General features: G+C 42.3%; 1 protein-coding gene across 2 annotated transcripts in view; it reads left to right on the forward strand.

Moving 5' to 3' along the window:
• The first annotated feature begins 1,771 nt into the window (after positions 1–1,771).
• The window catches only part of TCEA1 (transcription elongation factor A1), a 28,678-nt gene continuing 13,848 nt past the window's right edge, over positions 1,772–16,601 (forward strand). The window contains exons 1-3 of one of the 2 annotated variants that reach the window (XM_032470293.1): positions 1,772–2,027; positions 10,247–10,309; positions 13,614–13,719. In XM_032470293.1, the coding sequence (XP_032326184.1) occupies positions 1,965–2,027; positions 10,247–10,309; positions 13,614–13,719 (232 nt within the window). In that variant the 5' untranslated portion in view covers positions 1,772–1,964. The remainder of the gene's footprint in view (positions 2,028–10,246; positions 10,310–13,613; positions 13,720–16,601) is intronic. The other variant, XM_032470292.1, reaches the window with a different exon arrangement.

Here is a 16,601-nt window from a genome sequence, read left to right on the forward strand (position 1 = left end):
CATTTGAGACCATGGAGACAGAAAGCCAATTATTGGTTGGCAAGGCTTGGGGGGCTGGGGGAGTCACAAGCGACTCATTAAAGAGAACAGGGTTTTTCTTTCTGAGATGATGAAAATTTTTCAAGATCTTTTTTGAAACTAGATAGTGGTGATGGTTGCACAGCATTGTGATTGTACTAAATGCTACCAAAGTGCACATTTTAAACTAGTTAAAATGGTAAATTTCATGTTAAAGTTAATTTGTATAGGGGGTCCCACAAGTGGTGTGGACCCACTTCACAAATCTAAACCTGAGTCAGCCTGCACTTAGGGGAAATATCTGCCAAGGGAACCTAACTGCCACCATCATAATCCTCCAATCCAGCTTTGGTGAGTCCACCTCACCCTAGAAAATGGGACCCACCAACCTTGTAAGGAAACCCCCACCTCCTTAGCCAATCATGCCCTGTTTCAGGGTTGCCTTTTAAGCTCTATAAACCTCACTCTTGCCTTCCAATCCCTGGGAAAGAGTACCCACTGTTTGTGAGGCCCTGTGCCCCCACCCATGGAGTGTCTTTCCTTGGATCAAGGACATCACACTCATCACCAGGTTGTTTTAGTTTTGTCCTTTGACAATGTTATGTGTATCTTACCGCTGTGAAAGAGTAATAAACTGAATCTTTGGAAAAAAAACAAAAGCGACAATTACTAGAGTAAATGTACAAATCCACAATCATACATGGAGACTTGTACATACCCATGAATTGATGCATCAAGCAGGCAATAAACTGGGATATAATTATTTGAACAAAAAATTAATTTTGGGCTAATAGGTCTTTACAGAACTTCAGATTTGCCATTATAGAATACACGCTTTTCCAGGACACATAACATTTATAAAAATTGACGAAACAAATCTCAATAAACACCTTAGAACGAGTAACTTGTCATATATTCTCACTACAATTTGAGAGTCAATAATAAAAAGATAATTTAAAAGTGAAACAAAATAAGTGAAATAAAAAGATACGGTTCAAATTACTCTTTCCCCCGAATAACTAAACTAGAACAAAATCTGACATTAGTGTAGAAAAACTATGAGGTGGTGAGTTTGGATTAATGATCGGTTAACCTGGGTATGGGATACGCTTGCAAGTAACTGGGCAAAGAACTGAAGGAGCCCATACTCTTGACAACACAGCTGTTTTAATGTTTTGCCTCGGCTTAAGGCTGTCACCTTCTTCACTGATCTTCAGAGCAGGTGAGATGCCTCATTAAATTTCTTTGATGAGAACGTTTCTGTCAACTACTATTCAACTGCATTCAAAGCGCACCCTGCATTCCGAGTCAGGAAACAAGACTGAGTCTCCATCCTTAAGGAGCTCACAGATGACTTGACTTTAAACAAGGAGACGCCCACAACGATCCAATCTACGGTCATGGGTCTGCAGGGACGGGGTTCTGTACTTCAATCCACCGTCACGGTGGGTCCGATCGACTGTAAACCCGCCCACGTCCCATCCTCCGAACCGCCTGGGCTCAGGCTCGACGCTGCGAGGGTCTCCGCGGGCGCTACAGCCTGGGGGACCGGGAACCGCGGGGCGGGGCGGGGCGGGCGAGGGCGGGGCCTGAGGGAACGAGCGCCGTGCTTGGCCCCGCCTCCCGCCCACTTTTACGACAGCCGGGGAGCCCTGCCGCCCGGCGGGCTGGTTGCCCAGCTGGTGGCGCCTCAGCTCTCCCTCCCCAGCCATCCGCTGTCGATTGGTGGCGCCTGCTCGGCACGCGCGGAGCTCGATTGCCGCTGCCTGCGGGGGAGGAGCGTCGCCGCCGCCGCCGCCGCCGCCGCGGGCTCGGTGGTGAGGAAGCGCCTAGGCCCCGGCCTGCTGTGGGGCCTCGCCGAGCGCCTGGGCTCGCCTGCCGCCCCGCCGCCCGCTTCGCCCACTTCCCGTCCCACGCGGCTGGGCGCTGCGCAGCCTGCCGGAGCCATGGAGGACGAGGTGGTCCGCATTGCCAAGAAGATGGACAAGATGGTGCAGAAGAAGAACGCGGTGAGCGCGGCGGGCGGCGCGGGCCGGAGGGAGGCCGGGCGGCGGGCGGGGGCCGGACTCGGGGGCCCATCGGCCCGAGGGAGCTCCTGGCCCGCGCCGCCTGCCTGCCGGCCCGGCCTCCCCGCGAGACGCCGGCGAGGCCCGCGCCCTGGGGAGGGGTCCAGATGGGGGGTGGGGCATCCTGTCCCGCGGCCGCGTCCCGGGGAGGGAGTTCTGGGGGAGGTCCTGCGGGCGACGTCTGATCCTGAGGCCGCGTCCTGGGGAGGGGGTTGTGAGGAGGGAGTCCTAGGGGGGGCATCCTGCCTCACGTCCTGAGGAGAGAGGGCTCTCGGGAGGGAGTCCTGGGGGCGTCTTCTCCCTCGTCCTGGGGAGGGGGTTGTGAGGAGGGGCTCTGAGGGAGCGTCCTGTTCGTGGCCGCATTCTGGGGAGGCTGTCTTGGTGGGGGTCGGGTGGTCCTGAAGCCACGTCCTGGGGAGGGAGTCCTGGGGGGACATCCTGTCCCACGTCCTGAGGAGAGAGGGTCCTAAGGAGGGAGTCCTGGGGAGGGGGTCTCAGGGAGGGCGTTCGGTCCGGCGGCCGCAGGCGTTAGGACCCACTCTGGGCGCTCCGGGGTCCCTCGTGGTTGGTGCAGTCTAGTAAACTTGATCGAGGCGTTCTCCTTTATTATTGTAAACTTGATGGTGCTAAAGCCTCGCTGATTTCGCTTAAGAATCGAAAGAGTACAGAGAGCCCTCACTGTTTGAGAGAATTCATTCTCCGGGCTCGTTGGCCAACGACGAGCAACATCAAATAGAGGGATGTCTGTGATGTGTTCTAGACCTCAAGCTGATAAAGCAAGATGTGAGATTCCTGGATCTTATTTTTGAAGAAGGCCAAACATTCACTTGATTATCTCAACTACCCTGCATGTTTGTTTAGCAATTTAAAAAGTTTAACTATGCCAGCGGTGTGCTTGGCAAGTAGCTAAACGCTTTTTTACGAGTCGATCCTGTTAGGCGGTACAGTGCGGAAGAAATAATTTAGGCACACACACTGACGAGGGTGTGCTGGTAGATGGATTTGGACAAATGTCGTTGCAGGCTACTCACTAAGTGGTTTTACGGTTAATGCCAGTGGCGCTATCTGTTATGATAATGTGTTTATGTGAAGGTGTCCTCTGGTGGTTTTTTATGAGGTGTTCCAGTTTCTGCATCTCTGACCACCTGTGTGTGTGTGTGCCATTCTTAGTCCTTTGCTTAAGAGTCATCTGTTTTCAGCTCAACTTCTAAAATTCTTTGTCAAACTAATGTTAAGGAGGAAAGGGATGCTCTGATTTGTGCGGCACTTCAGAGCTACAAAGTGTCTGTGCAAAATTTTTCTGAGACTCAGGAGACACAGCTATGCTGTATCCACTTTACAGAATAAGCAACCAAGTCAGAGATCAAGTAGTTCACCTACTCAAATTAAGCGTGCAATTTGGATTAAGCCAGGACCCAGGTTTTCTACTGGTCAGCATGCCAGAGCAGGAAGTAGTGTTAAACACTGAATTCTTCAGACTTCAGACATGGTCTGTTCCTCTTTTCCTCTGACAGGTGCATTGCCCAGCATGAAATTTCATACCCCTGTTAATCTGTATTTGCAATTTTGGCCTTTTAAAGGATATCCTGTTTGTTTTCTGTGCCAGACGTTACTTGTGCCGTTTTTCCTTCCTATGGATGGAGCCCTGTCATTCTCTACTGCAAGTGATGAGTTCTGGGTATTTGATAGGCTGAACATGTCTGTTACTTTGTTTAAACTGGCAAGTTGTTTTCTTTGGGGAGAGAACCTAGACTCCCACAGTAGAAGCTAGCTCCTAGGAAAAAAGGCCTTTTGTTGGGTGATTTTTTTTCTCTAACTCAGGCTATATAATGTGTATTCTTTAATCATGTAGTGCCCGAGGTGTTTGTTTTTGTTTGTTTGTTTCCTCTCCCTGTAACTGATGCTTCTTAAAAACGAAGGATTCCTTAGTGGGCAGGCGTGTTGAGGACCAGTTTGTATTTATCTGCAGTTCTCACATTGTAAACGCATAACGTGTTTGCGAGAGAAAGAGGATGGGCTCGGCAGATAGGCCTCAAGTCTCATTCTTCTCAAATCCTATTTTTCTGGTAGTACAAAACTTTACCGATATGAAACGTCTCTCCAAAAAAAAGGTTAAGATTGACTGTCTCTTTTTACTTTTTTTTATTCTCTCTTTTCCTGTCTGTCTTACAGAAGTTCAAACAGGCAAATGAAATAAAGGGAAATGGTCTGAATGACTCTCCCTCCCTGCCCTTCAAAGCTCATCAACAGACCATAAATAGCTTTTTAAGTGTTCAATAATTTAACTGAAGTTGTTCTGTGGGTTACAGGATTATGGTAGATTTGTTTCTCTCTCTCTCTCTCTTTTTTTTTTTTTTTGTGGTTTCTAGATTTTCCCTGTGAGCTATTTTTCATATTATTTTTATACTGAGAAAAAGTGAACTTTGCTTGAAAAATAATGGTTGTGTTATGAATTGAAGTTTAATGCCGTTATTAGATTTTCTTTTTCTGGTTTGCTGTAGTTTTTTGTTTGTTTTAACTAAAGCATAGTTGATTCTCATAGTTGTTTCTGGTGTACAGCATAGTGATTCAGTTATACATATATATTCTTTTTCATATTCTTTTTCATTATAGGTTATTATAAGCTACTGAATATAGTTCCCTGTGCTACACAGTAGGACCTAGTTGCTTATCTATATCTTTTTAGATATTGTTTGTTTTAATAAAACCATAGGTGTCACTTTTAAACAATAGTAAAACCATTTATTGAGTTACTGCTCTGAACCATGCATTCTACTAAGTATACCTACCTTATCTCATTTACTCCTCGGATTGTTTGTTGAGATAAGTATTATCTCCATTCTTAAAAACAAGGAAATGAAGCTAATTAGAAAGTTAAGTGAATCGCTTTAAGCCATATGGCTAGAAAGTGGTCAAATTAAGATGTGAATCTAAATCCGTTTTGCTTCAAATCCAGTTCTACTCTTGTTTCGCTGTACCATCTCTCTAGAAGACCGTTGCATCTGTGTCTGAACCTTGCCTGGGTCCAGTTCAGTGCATATACGACTGGGAAGTAAGGGTATTTGCTGTTCTGGAGCAGACAGATTTCCCTAAATATCCCCACAACATCGACCCTAGTACTACCCAGAATGTTGCCCCATGTGTATACTTGATTTTAATCAGTATTAGCAGTTTTACAAGTACACACTTTGAGACCATGATGAACCACATAAATTAGTTCCAAATTTTCAGATATTGGCTGTTTTTTACTTAGCTTTTTTTCTTGTCATTTTGACTTGATGTCAGTAAGCAAATCTGACTACTCATCTGGGTTCAAATTTTGGCTCTTCCAAACTTTAGCTGTGTAATCTTAGGCAAGTTTCTTAACATCTCTAAAATGTTTTTCTTGGTGGTAAATTGGAGATAACTTAGTAAAGAATGGATGAATAGAAAATTCTTGGCCTAGGATATGGTAAGGGCTAAAAAACCTTCTGGATTATCTTTGTAAAGAATTTATAACACTAGACTGGAAAGAGGAGTCAGGTAAGAACTTAGAATTTTCAAGTTTATGGACACATTTTGTGAGTGGCGTTGAGGTTTGTCTATTTTTTCTTCATTGAAGGCTAAGGGCTGAGTAGATTAAATTGTGCAGAGAGAGAAATTGAAACATGTTAGAATTTCCTAGGAGCTGGGATACTTGGAATGTAAGTCTTGATGGTACCTGGTTTGCAGAAAGAACTTTCGTTTCCCTATCAGGGTTAGATTAATTAGCATAAATCAAAACTTAGAATGACTATATAATTTTTTATAACAGCTTTATTGAGGTATACAATACAGTTCATCCTTTTAAAGTATACGATTCAGTGGTTTTTAATACATTCACAGATTTGTTCAACTGTCACCACTATCTAATTTTAGAATAGCCTCATTCTGAATAGAAACTGTAACCCATTAAATAGTCACCATCTCCCTCCTCCCCCCAGTCTACTTTCTTTCTCTGTGGATTTGCCTGTTTGGGACGTGTGGTATAAATGGCATCACACAGTCTGGTCTTTTGTGTCTGGTTTCTTCCACTTCATGTTTTCAGTGTTCATCTGTGTTGTAGCATGTGTCAGTACTTCATTCCCTTGTATTGCTGAGTAGCTCTCCTTTCTGCTGATGGATATACCGTGTTTTGTTTATTCATTCATCATTTGATGGACATTTTGGGCACTTTCCACTTTTTGCTTATTATGGGTAATCTGCTAAGAATGTTCTTGAGCAAGTCTTTGGACACGTTTTCATTTCTGTTGGGTATATACTAGGAGTAGAATTGCTGGGTTATCTAATTACTATGTTTAGCCTTTTGAGGAACTGCCCGAACTGTTGTCCATAGTTGTTGCACATTTCACATTCTCAGTAGTGTATGGGAGTTCCAGTTTCACCGCATCGTCACCAACACTCATTACGTTGTCTTTTTGATGATAGCCGTCGTTGTGAGTGTGAAGTGGTGTCTCATCGTGGTTTTGATCTGCATTTCTCTCATGACTGATGGTGATGAACATTTTTCTTTGCTCGTTTGCCATTTGTATATCTTTGGAGAAATGTCTGTTCAGGTCCTTTGCCCATTTTTTAATCGAGTATTTGGATTATTGAGTTGTAAGAATTCTTTATATTCTGAATACTAGACCCTTATCAGAGACAGGATTTGCATATATTGTGTCCCATTCTGTTGTCACTCTCTTGATGACGTCTTTTGAAATACAGGAGCGTTTAATTTTTGTGAAGTCAAATTTATATATTTTTTCTTTTGTCACTTATGCTTTTGCTGTAGAATAACTACAAAATTGAGGTAACAGTAAAATTATATTTCCTAGTTTATAGTGATGTTGCTGAGCTGTAACTCAAATATTTATAATGTGTTTCCTTTCTAAAAAAAAAAGTGGCATCATAGTTTTTTAAACCTTGAAATCGCATCATAATTCTTACTAAGAAGTATTTTGAGTTGGTTGAGGTTAAATAATGCTCACTTAAAATACTGGCTTTATGGCTCTTTGAAAATACTGTTGTGGTAGAAATAGATAATTAAAAATTTTTTTCTACGCCTCATCAGCCATCTCCTATGTGTCAGGCACTCTGTTTCGATATTTCGTATGTGTTATATTACCTCACCTGACTATTTTAACTACTGGGGGTCGGTGTATTATGCTCACCAACATATAAAGAAGCTGAGGCATGAAAAGACCAAGTAATATTCCCAAGATCTTATAATTAGAAAATGACTGAGCAGGGATGTGGATGCAGGTCTGTCACATACACGTAGCCCGTGTTCTTAACCGCATGTTCCGTGTTACTCCTTCCCTCTTACATCTCCTTGAGGAGAAGGATGTTTGTGTCCTGCACAGTCTTGTAGATGCTGGGTCTGAATACCATACTTTGTAAAAGTGCTTGTTTCTGATGACAGACAGCAGTGTCAACGATGTAATACAGTAATATGTTGCTGTTGTTTATTTTCCAGCCAGTACTGTGAACTAAATTTGACTCTGGAAGTTAAAGTAGAATCTTTCTTTCTCTTGCATCATTACCTGTAGGAGATGCTGCAATCGGATAGACTTGACCTTTGGAGGCAGGTGATGACTGGGGAAGGGTGGAGTACAGTTTGTTTGGTGATGCTGTTCACCGAGTTCACGGAGCACAGCTGCCAAGGGGGCCTGTGGAATGGGAAGTGAGTGGGGCAAGGTTGGGACCCTGGGCTCTTGTCTTAGGAAACTTGTAGAATTGTGATGCTGTACTTCCTTTCTGAGTGATGCTAGGTCAGAAATCAATCTGAAAGACCATGGAGACTTGGGTGGAAGAAAATTACCTACGGTTAATATAGGATACAGGTCCACAGTCTCTTAAGACCTTTAGAGTCTGATATATTTGAGAGTGCCAGATTGTTCAGGTTTTATAAGGATAATATGGTACATACATCATATATTTCGTAATATCCGCAACAAGATCTGGGCAGTTTCCAGCAATCAGACATCAGCATTTCTGTAGTGAAATGCAGCACTCTCACGTGAAGTGGGAGAAGTGGAACATAAACAGTTTCATGCATCTGTTGAGATTAGATGTTGCTACCAAATGAGTTTATTGAAAATCTAGGAGAAATCTTTCGGTTTTCAAAAGGATTTTGGTTTGGGGATTTGCTGATATGGGATTGAAGACACTCGCTCACGAAAATGTCATGCCTGTAGAAATTCTTGATTAATAGTAAATTTAAAGTCAGTGTTTTATTTTTTAACAATTTAATGTTTTACTTTTTTTAGTTACCTCTAAATAAAAAGAAATTATTGCATTTTATGATCAGAAGGGATCTTTAAGCAATGAATCACTAAAATCCTTCATAATAACCTGTTTCATAATTTCTTTTTTCTTTCTTATGTGGGGGGAAGTAATTAGGTTTGTTTGTTTAATGGAGGCACTGGGGATTGAACCCAGGACCTTGTGCATGCTGGGCATGCTGTCTGCCACTGAGCTATATCTTACCCCCATTTCATAATTTCTGTTGAACTTGAAGGACTGGGTTAAATTAAAATGACATACCTGTTTATTGCCAGAAGTTAAGTTAATACTGTTTTATTCTCCACAGGTAAGTCTGTCTGTCAGCTTTGGATGGAAAAATTATATGGCTGGAAATCCTTGCTTGATTTTAAATTTGAGAAATATAATGATACCATGAGATGCCAGGCTTGTTTCCTGCTTTGGAGTGCATATGAGGGGCATGCGCTGGGGCGTTCTGTTTTCCTGACGTGTGCTGTATTTCACTGATCCGCATGGTGCCTCGTTTTCACATTTTCACATTTCAGAGAGCAGAATGAGATACGTATTGTTGGCCAGATGGCCACTGGGATGTATTTTCACAGGCAGGACATCAAACCCAGTGTCAGCATTGCAGGATGGGTGTCAGGGGCTCTGAACCGTGAGTGGAGCGCGCTCTGAATCCCAAGGAACCGAATGGTTGAAGAGCAGTGGGGGTGAAGGGGTTGAGCTCTGCACACTGCGGTGCCTGCCAAGAGCTAAGGGCTCTTAGCTCTTTTGTGGATTCTTCTGTGAAATGCAGCATTATTAGTGTCTTGATATAACTTTTTGTGGACTAAAAACAGATATTATTGAGTCTGAGTCAGTGAGTGATTCATAAGCGTTAGATGCTGAATGCGAAGTAATTTTAGAAACACCTTAGCCAGTTTTGCTTATATTTTTCTTTTTCTGTATGTAAAAGTTGATGTATGATAAAAATTCTAAGTCTGAAGGAATTGTGAAAGTAAGAGGAAATAAGACAGTTTCTTATTCTAGTTTAATCGTTTTTTAATTAGTGGTATATAGAATAGTGTGTCCAAATATAGTACACTAAGTACATTAAGTAACTGTTAGACTAAATAAGATATGACAGATTAAGTGATGTATTAGGTGAGATGATGTCGGGTAGATTGAATGAATATCTAAATTGCAGTGTTGGCCACAGCCTGTAGGGGGAGCTGTTGCTTCTCGTGCGATTCCATTGCTCTTTTAACTTGAGCCACTTTCCATAAATCTTCCATGAGTCTTACTTTGTTCCATCTTCAGCTACATGGGAGCCTTTTGATCCTAGATGGGAACTGGCAGGGGACAGGCCTGTGAGCTTAACGTAGATTTTAATTCTGGATTTTCTTTCAGAATTTGCTCTTTACTCCTTTGCGAGAACCAGGGAGACAGCAGTGTTCTTGTGACAGAGCAGTGAGCCACAGAGATGTCAAGACACCCCAGTGAGGCGGTGCCCCCCCCACTCTCCCTGTGTGTGAGCGGGTGCACCTCGGGACCCCCATTCCCACTCCCCCGTCCTCACACAGGGGCTTGCCATGGAAATTTGGGGTGGGTCATACCACCACAGTAAGAGATGTACTATATATTTCTCATCAGGACACATGTAAATAAATACTGAAAATAAACATCACAAAACAACTGAGTCATAACATAGTAAACGGATTTTATGATCCTCTAATGAGCCGCAAGCCCTATTTGGAAAACTCTCTCTGTCATTATCTGCATCTCTGTCTACTATTCTCTTCACATGAATAAGTGAGCCATAGTGAATTGTGGACAGGAAAACATAAATTTAAATCTCTAGTTACTCCTTGCTTTACTGTCTGGGAAATTCACTGTGAAATTACTTTGCTTTATAGGCTGGAGCACTGGATTTGTTGAAGGAGCTTAAGAACATTCCCATGACCCTGGAGTTACTACAGGTATGTGCTGCTGTGTGTCGTGATTTTTGAATAGGCAGTTGTGAAATACTGAAACACCTTCCGTACCAATATAATTATTTTTGTATTTTCCTGTTACAGTGTAAACCATTATTAACTTCTGTTTTTTTAAGGTGGTAACGTAAATAAATAAACTGAGTTACCATTATAGAAAAACGTTGCCTTCCTCGAGAAGAATAAAACCCGAATGTCCTGGGTTGGCAGTGGAAATGAAATCTCACTGTGAAAGGAAGTTGGACTCTCGGCCCTGATTTGATCTCCCAGGATTTCACTTTCCTATCTGCTGTCCCTTGCTGCTGCAGGGTGAGCGTGGCCTCAGGGTGAGGGTGGCAGCTCGCTCTCCTCTCTTTGCACCAGCCGGCGTGTGCACAGTCAGATGTCAAGTAGTCATTACGGAGACTCGTTACTGAAGTCTTAATGTTCCATCAAGACTAAACCTAAAACTTTAACAAAAGTCAGAATGTTAAAAAGGAAAGGAAATAGTTAGCAACATGAGTCTGGCTATTTTCTTGTGCACATTTCTTATTGTATGAGTGCCACCTTTGATATGTCTATTCCATTAAGTCAGAATTTAGCAAAGTGTGATGGGGTATGTACGTGGTTGAGAAAAAAGATCACTTATTTTCACTAACATCTAACTGAAATTGAGCGTCTATTTCAGTTATGAAGGCAGTGGACCACAATTATATTAGCATTATTTATGACTAGCTGAGAGAAATCACAGACGTTCTAACTTCATATTGTAGTTCTTATGGGTGTACTGACGTCTGGTTTTGCTCATTATTATGTTGGCTATTAAACTTAGGCTAGAGCTTACTCAGTGTTTCAATAAAGGAGCGCATATATTACCATGTCACATTTAAGAAAATATTTTGTAACTTTATATTATGTAATTGGTTTTCTCTGTAATCCTATGTATCTTATTTAACTTATTTTAAAAGCATTCTGAGAAGGAGCCCATAATCTTCCGATTACCAAAGGGATCCGTGGTGCGAAGAGGTGAAGAACGCCTCCTCTAACTGTAGGACCAGAGAAAGAGAGAGGGGGCGAGCCGTTAAGTCCTGTCTTCCCAGGGCAGATGTCCCATCCAAGGGTCAGCAGCTTCTGGCAAATCAGTTCTGAGAGTAACCTTGCCTTTGAGTCACCACCTTACCACCTGGGTGTGACCTTATCCTGGCAGATCTATGTAGGGATAACCACATTGACAGCAACATAGTAATCCCAGGGTTCAAAAGATGCGTAGCTTTATAGAAGGTGTGGACTTTGGGTAGGGTTATCCTATATAATACACCTTTAGTTTTTTTGTATGCTTCGTTCCTTGGAAAGTCGGTGTATTTATATAACAAACATTTGAGTTTTTTATTAGGATTAGAAATTGTGTTGGGGTTATAAAGACATGATAGTTTACATGTAAAAATGTTTTGTTTCTCTTAGGTAGATACCTAAGAGAGTGCAGCTGCTGAGTGGTATGGCAATTTTATGTTGAACATTTTGAGGACCTGCCAGACTATTTTCCTAAGTGGCTGTGCCATTTTCCATTCCACAGCAAGTAAATGAGGGTTCCAGTTTATCCACATTCTTGTCCACACTTGCCCTTATCTGTCTTTGATGATAGCCATTCTGGTGGGTGTGAAGCGATGTTTCATTGTGGTGTTGGTTTCCATTTCTCTGATGACTGAATGAGGAAACGTCATTTCATGTGCCTGTTGACCATTTGTGTGTCTTTGGAGAAGTGTCTATACAGATTCCTTTGCCTACTTTTAAGTTCGGTAATATGTCTTTTTATTATTGAGATGCAGTAGTTCTTTATATGTTCTAGAATACAGTTATCTCCCGTTCTGTAGAATAGCTTTACTTTCCTGGTGGTGTTCTTTGAAACACAGAAGTTTGAAATTTTGTTGTAGTCTAATTTATCTATTTTCTTTGGTTGCTCTGCTTTGAGGTGTCATGTCTAAGAAACCGTTGCCTAATTCAAGATTACAGAGACTTATTCCTATGTTTTCTTCTAAGAGTCTTACAGTTTTAGCCCTTTCATTTAGGTCTGTGATTTAAGTTAATCTTCATGTGTGGCATAAAGAAGTCCAACTCCATTCTCATTTGAATGGAGAGCTAGTTGTTCCACCTTTTTATATTCTTTTCCCCAGTGATTGTCTTGACATCCTTGTTGAAAATCAATGATGAAAAATGTAGAGGTTTATTTCTGGATTCTAAAGTCTGTTCTTTAATCTGCATGTCTCTCCTTATGCAGGACCACATTGTATTGATTACTGTTGCTATGTATTCAGTTTTGAAATTGGGAATTGTGAGTCCTCTAAGTTTGTTCCCCTTTTCCGAGATTGTTTTGGCTATTTTGGGTCCCTTCCGCTTCCATATAAACTTCAGGACAAGCGTATCAGTGTCTTCACAGAAGGCAGCTGTGATTCTGATAGGGATTGCATTGAATCTATTAACTATGTTTTGAAAGATTGTCTACTGACAGCCTGAACTTACTGAGTAACTTACCACTTTTTATTTATCATCTATAATTGACCTGTCATAGCTTTTGTTCTTTGAGCACATTTTGAAAACCGCTGATGTGTTGGAAAGAGCATGGACTTCAGAGGTGACAGACCTGGATTAAAATTCCAGGTTTGTCAATTAGTAATGGTGTAATGCTGGGCAAGTCATTTATTGGTACTTCCAATCTCTTCATATTTAAAAACAGGGACAATGATCTCAACTTTAAAGGGTTGTTAGGAAAATTAATAAATATGGGTGTGCCCAGCATAGCTCTGGGCACACAGCATCACCACAAGTTAAATTTTCTATATTCTGTGAACTGTTTTTAATATCTTGGTTATGTGCTGGTGTTTAAACCTCTGTGGGTGCTGGTATTTGTTTGGATGTCTTCCTTATAAGTTGCAGCGAGTGGTTATGTGAAATAATGCACGTCGGAGACTGTGGAGAAACAAAGTGCCTGTGTTAGCCGTGACGGTGTCAGCCTGCCTTGTCTGCAGACACAGACGTTGTACGTTCTGTTCTCTCGTCAGCAGGACTGGCTTGCCCGGCCTTCCTGTGGGCGCAGGCTGCATGCTTGCAGAGCTTTGTGATGAGAACCTTGAAGAGTCCGATGCTGATCTGAAGATGTGTGTGTCTTAAGTCTATAGTGTACTGTTAAAAGATTTCATGTACTTGAAGTTTTTTTCTGTTCTAAAATGGAAACAGGCATCTGGGAAAAAAGAAGTGAAACACTGAATTGCCTGAAATAAATTTCCTTGTACAAATTTTTGTTGTTGTTGCCTTTCAGTCCACAAGAATCGGAATGTCAGTAAATGCTATTCGCAAGCAGAGCACAGATGAAGAAGTTACATCTTTAGCAAAGTCCCTCATCAAATCCTGGAAAAAGTTATTAGGTATATTTGTCCTTCCTTTACATATTTATGATGTTCTGGTTTATTCAGACATTTGATTGTTGCATTTTTTTCTTTTAATGAATGCAGATGTTTTGAAATCAGTGCTTTGTAATATGGGAGGGGGCTTTCGTCGGGCCTCCTGGAGGGGTCTGCTTTTTAAGCTAGTCAGATTTAGCTGTCTAGTTTTTGAACACTTGTAATTGGATTTCCTCTTTAAGAGGAATATTTCCTCCCAAGAGGAAGGTGTCAAGCTTTTTGAAATAGTTTTCTTACTAACAGAAAATTTCAAGAATAATAAAAGTAGCTCACATGTCCTTTTTCTAGTTCCTTAAGTTTTCATCTTTGCTGTCTTTGGCTCTGATGCATAAACTCACACTTACTTTGTTTTTGCTGAACCATTGGAGAATAGGCTGCATCTGTCATGCTTTATTTACTCTTTAATACTGAAGTGTGTGTTTTCTTGGAACAAGTTTATTTTCTTGAGTGATCGTAATACAGGAAATTCAGGAAATGTAACACTGGTCCAGGAGTTGAATCACAGTACATGTCCGGTTTTGTCAGTTGTCCCACTAACGTCCTTTACAGCTTTTCTCCTCCAGAACAGGGTCCCACCTAGGAAGTATCTAGTCTCCTAATGTGGAATAGTTCTTATGCCTTTTTGTCTTTTAGGACATTGACTTTTGAAAAATACCCTTTCCCTTTTGTTTTCAATAATGTGCTTCTTATTTGGGGTTTCTATAGTGTTTTCTCACGATGAGATCTAGTTGTGTGTCCACCGCATGCATGTGTCCGTGCCCTCCTCGGGGTGTCGTGTCCAGAGGCAGTGGTGGTGGTAATGGTGAGACCCGACCGAGGGGTACCCTGCACCGTTTAGGACTTTCCCTCGTGTCTAATAGGAACTCTGTGGGAGACACTTTAAGACCCGGAAACTATCTTGCTGCCCCTCAAACCCACCCTGCCCCCTTTTAGTGTCCACCGGTTCTTGCCCAGACCACCCCGACAGTGACAGCTGCACAACTGATTTTCTAACTCTCCCACTTCTTTTTTTGGGGGGGGGAGGGGTGGAGAGAGATGCAGCAAGAGATTAACTGACAGTTGTAGTTAGAGACAGATAAATAAGGAGGCTTTTTCCCTCCTCCAACTCTCCAAATTAAATGAACATGTAACCTTTTAGGATAAATGAAAACTTTTTTTAAAGGAGAACTTGTACTCTTCTTTTCCCCCAATGCATGATTTTTGCTTCAGCTGTAATTTTTACTTACACTATGTATTTGTATTTCTATTGTCTTCTTAACAAAATTGTTTTTATATTTTTCCATCATTATAACAAGATTTTTACTGGCTTCAAAATTCTCTATTGTGTGATTATGCCATACTTAAATCACATACCTGTTAGATTTGTTGTCCTTTTTAACTTTAAGCTATTATAAATAGTATCTTGATGCATTTAAGCTCTGCCTAAAGCGTTCTCTTTGGGTCGTTAGCTGGGTTTCTGGAAGGTCTGCTTCCGCTGCTGCTGGCTTGCGCCGTTCTGAGTACTTAAGACGTGCCGAGCCTCAGCCTGTGTTAGCGCATTTAGTCCTCCCAGAGCCGTGTGTGCTCAGTGCTCTTGTAATTCCCGTCTCGTGATGAGGGAACGGAGGCACTGAGAGATGAGGTGTCTTGTGTGCCCTTGGGTCCGTGGTGAGTAGCCACGCTGGGGGGGTTATCTGCAGAGTCCAGAGTCCAGGGCACGTCCCCGGGGCTCTGCTGTGTTGCCCACTCTGTTCCCATAGTGGGGTTGTTCTTAAGGCCGTTCACACCTCTTATTGCTTTGCCTTCTCAGGACTGCACCAGCACACCCCACACTGGAGCAGTGTGTCAGGGGCCAGCTTTACTGCCCCTCCCACAGCACTGGGTCCTTGTTAGATAGTATTGCATTATTACATCACCTCTCAGAAGCTTTCTGCCCTGTTACCTTGGGAACGTATCTCATCCTTGCTATATTCTTTAATGTCATTATTGATCTTTATTTTCTTCCTCACAGTACTACAGTGTCTTTAGGCCTTGAGGCTTCCAGGTGACTTGCAGGACAGAGAGGGCGGTAGTGTTAGTATGTGAGAACTGACGTGTATCGTAGGGGCTGGAATTGTGCTTCAGGTTTGGTCACCCTAACCTTTACAGGATAAGTTCTAGAATTGTGATCTGGATTGTTCTGTCAGTTAGTCTTATCCGGACTGGCATGTTAGAGTCATCTGAGGAACCTGTAAAAATTTTGACGCTCATGCCTGCCCTCCAGAGATTTGGATTGAGTGGTCTGGATGGGAGTGTGACCATGGGATGTGCTTAAGAGTTGCCTGGTGGTCCTGCCACACAGCTGAATGTGTGTTCTTCCATGTCTTATACAGAGGGACGTGGAGAGTTGAGTTGTTTATGTAGCTCTTATCATGTACGTAGGGTCAAAATGTAGGTCAAATGGGGTAATTTACACGGTAGATCCAGACATTTTCTGAACCCAGCTTTCAAGGCTGTTTGGTTGATTTAAACACGACTGTTTTTTTTCAGTGCTAAACTGCTGCCTTGACCCAACCTGCTTTCTGTGCTTCACTCGCCAGTGTCTGATTGCTGAGGTCCTCCTTAGGTCCTCACGTGTGTGCTTTACTCGTGCTAGTGATCTGTGTTAGTTCACAGGGCATCTAAGACAGAGGAGGTGCTGGGCAGGCGTAACCAATAGCCCTGCAGTATATGCTGTGAGATGTTCTTTTGTTCACTATCCCTGAAATAATTCCTTATGTTTCGGGTACCACCTCAAATTTCTTGACTTCGTGAAAAATTATTAAAACAATATTGCAATATATGCTTTGCGCTTTCATTTTTAAATGACAGTGCTGGTGCTTTTTCCC

The sequence above is a fragment of the Camelus ferus genome, chromosome 29, assembly GCF_009834535.1.
Source record: "Camelus ferus isolate YT-003-E chromosome 29, BCGSAC_Cfer_1.0, whole genome shotgun sequence".
Lineage (NCBI taxonomy): Eukaryota > Metazoa > Chordata > Mammalia > Artiodactyla > Camelidae > Camelus > Camelus ferus.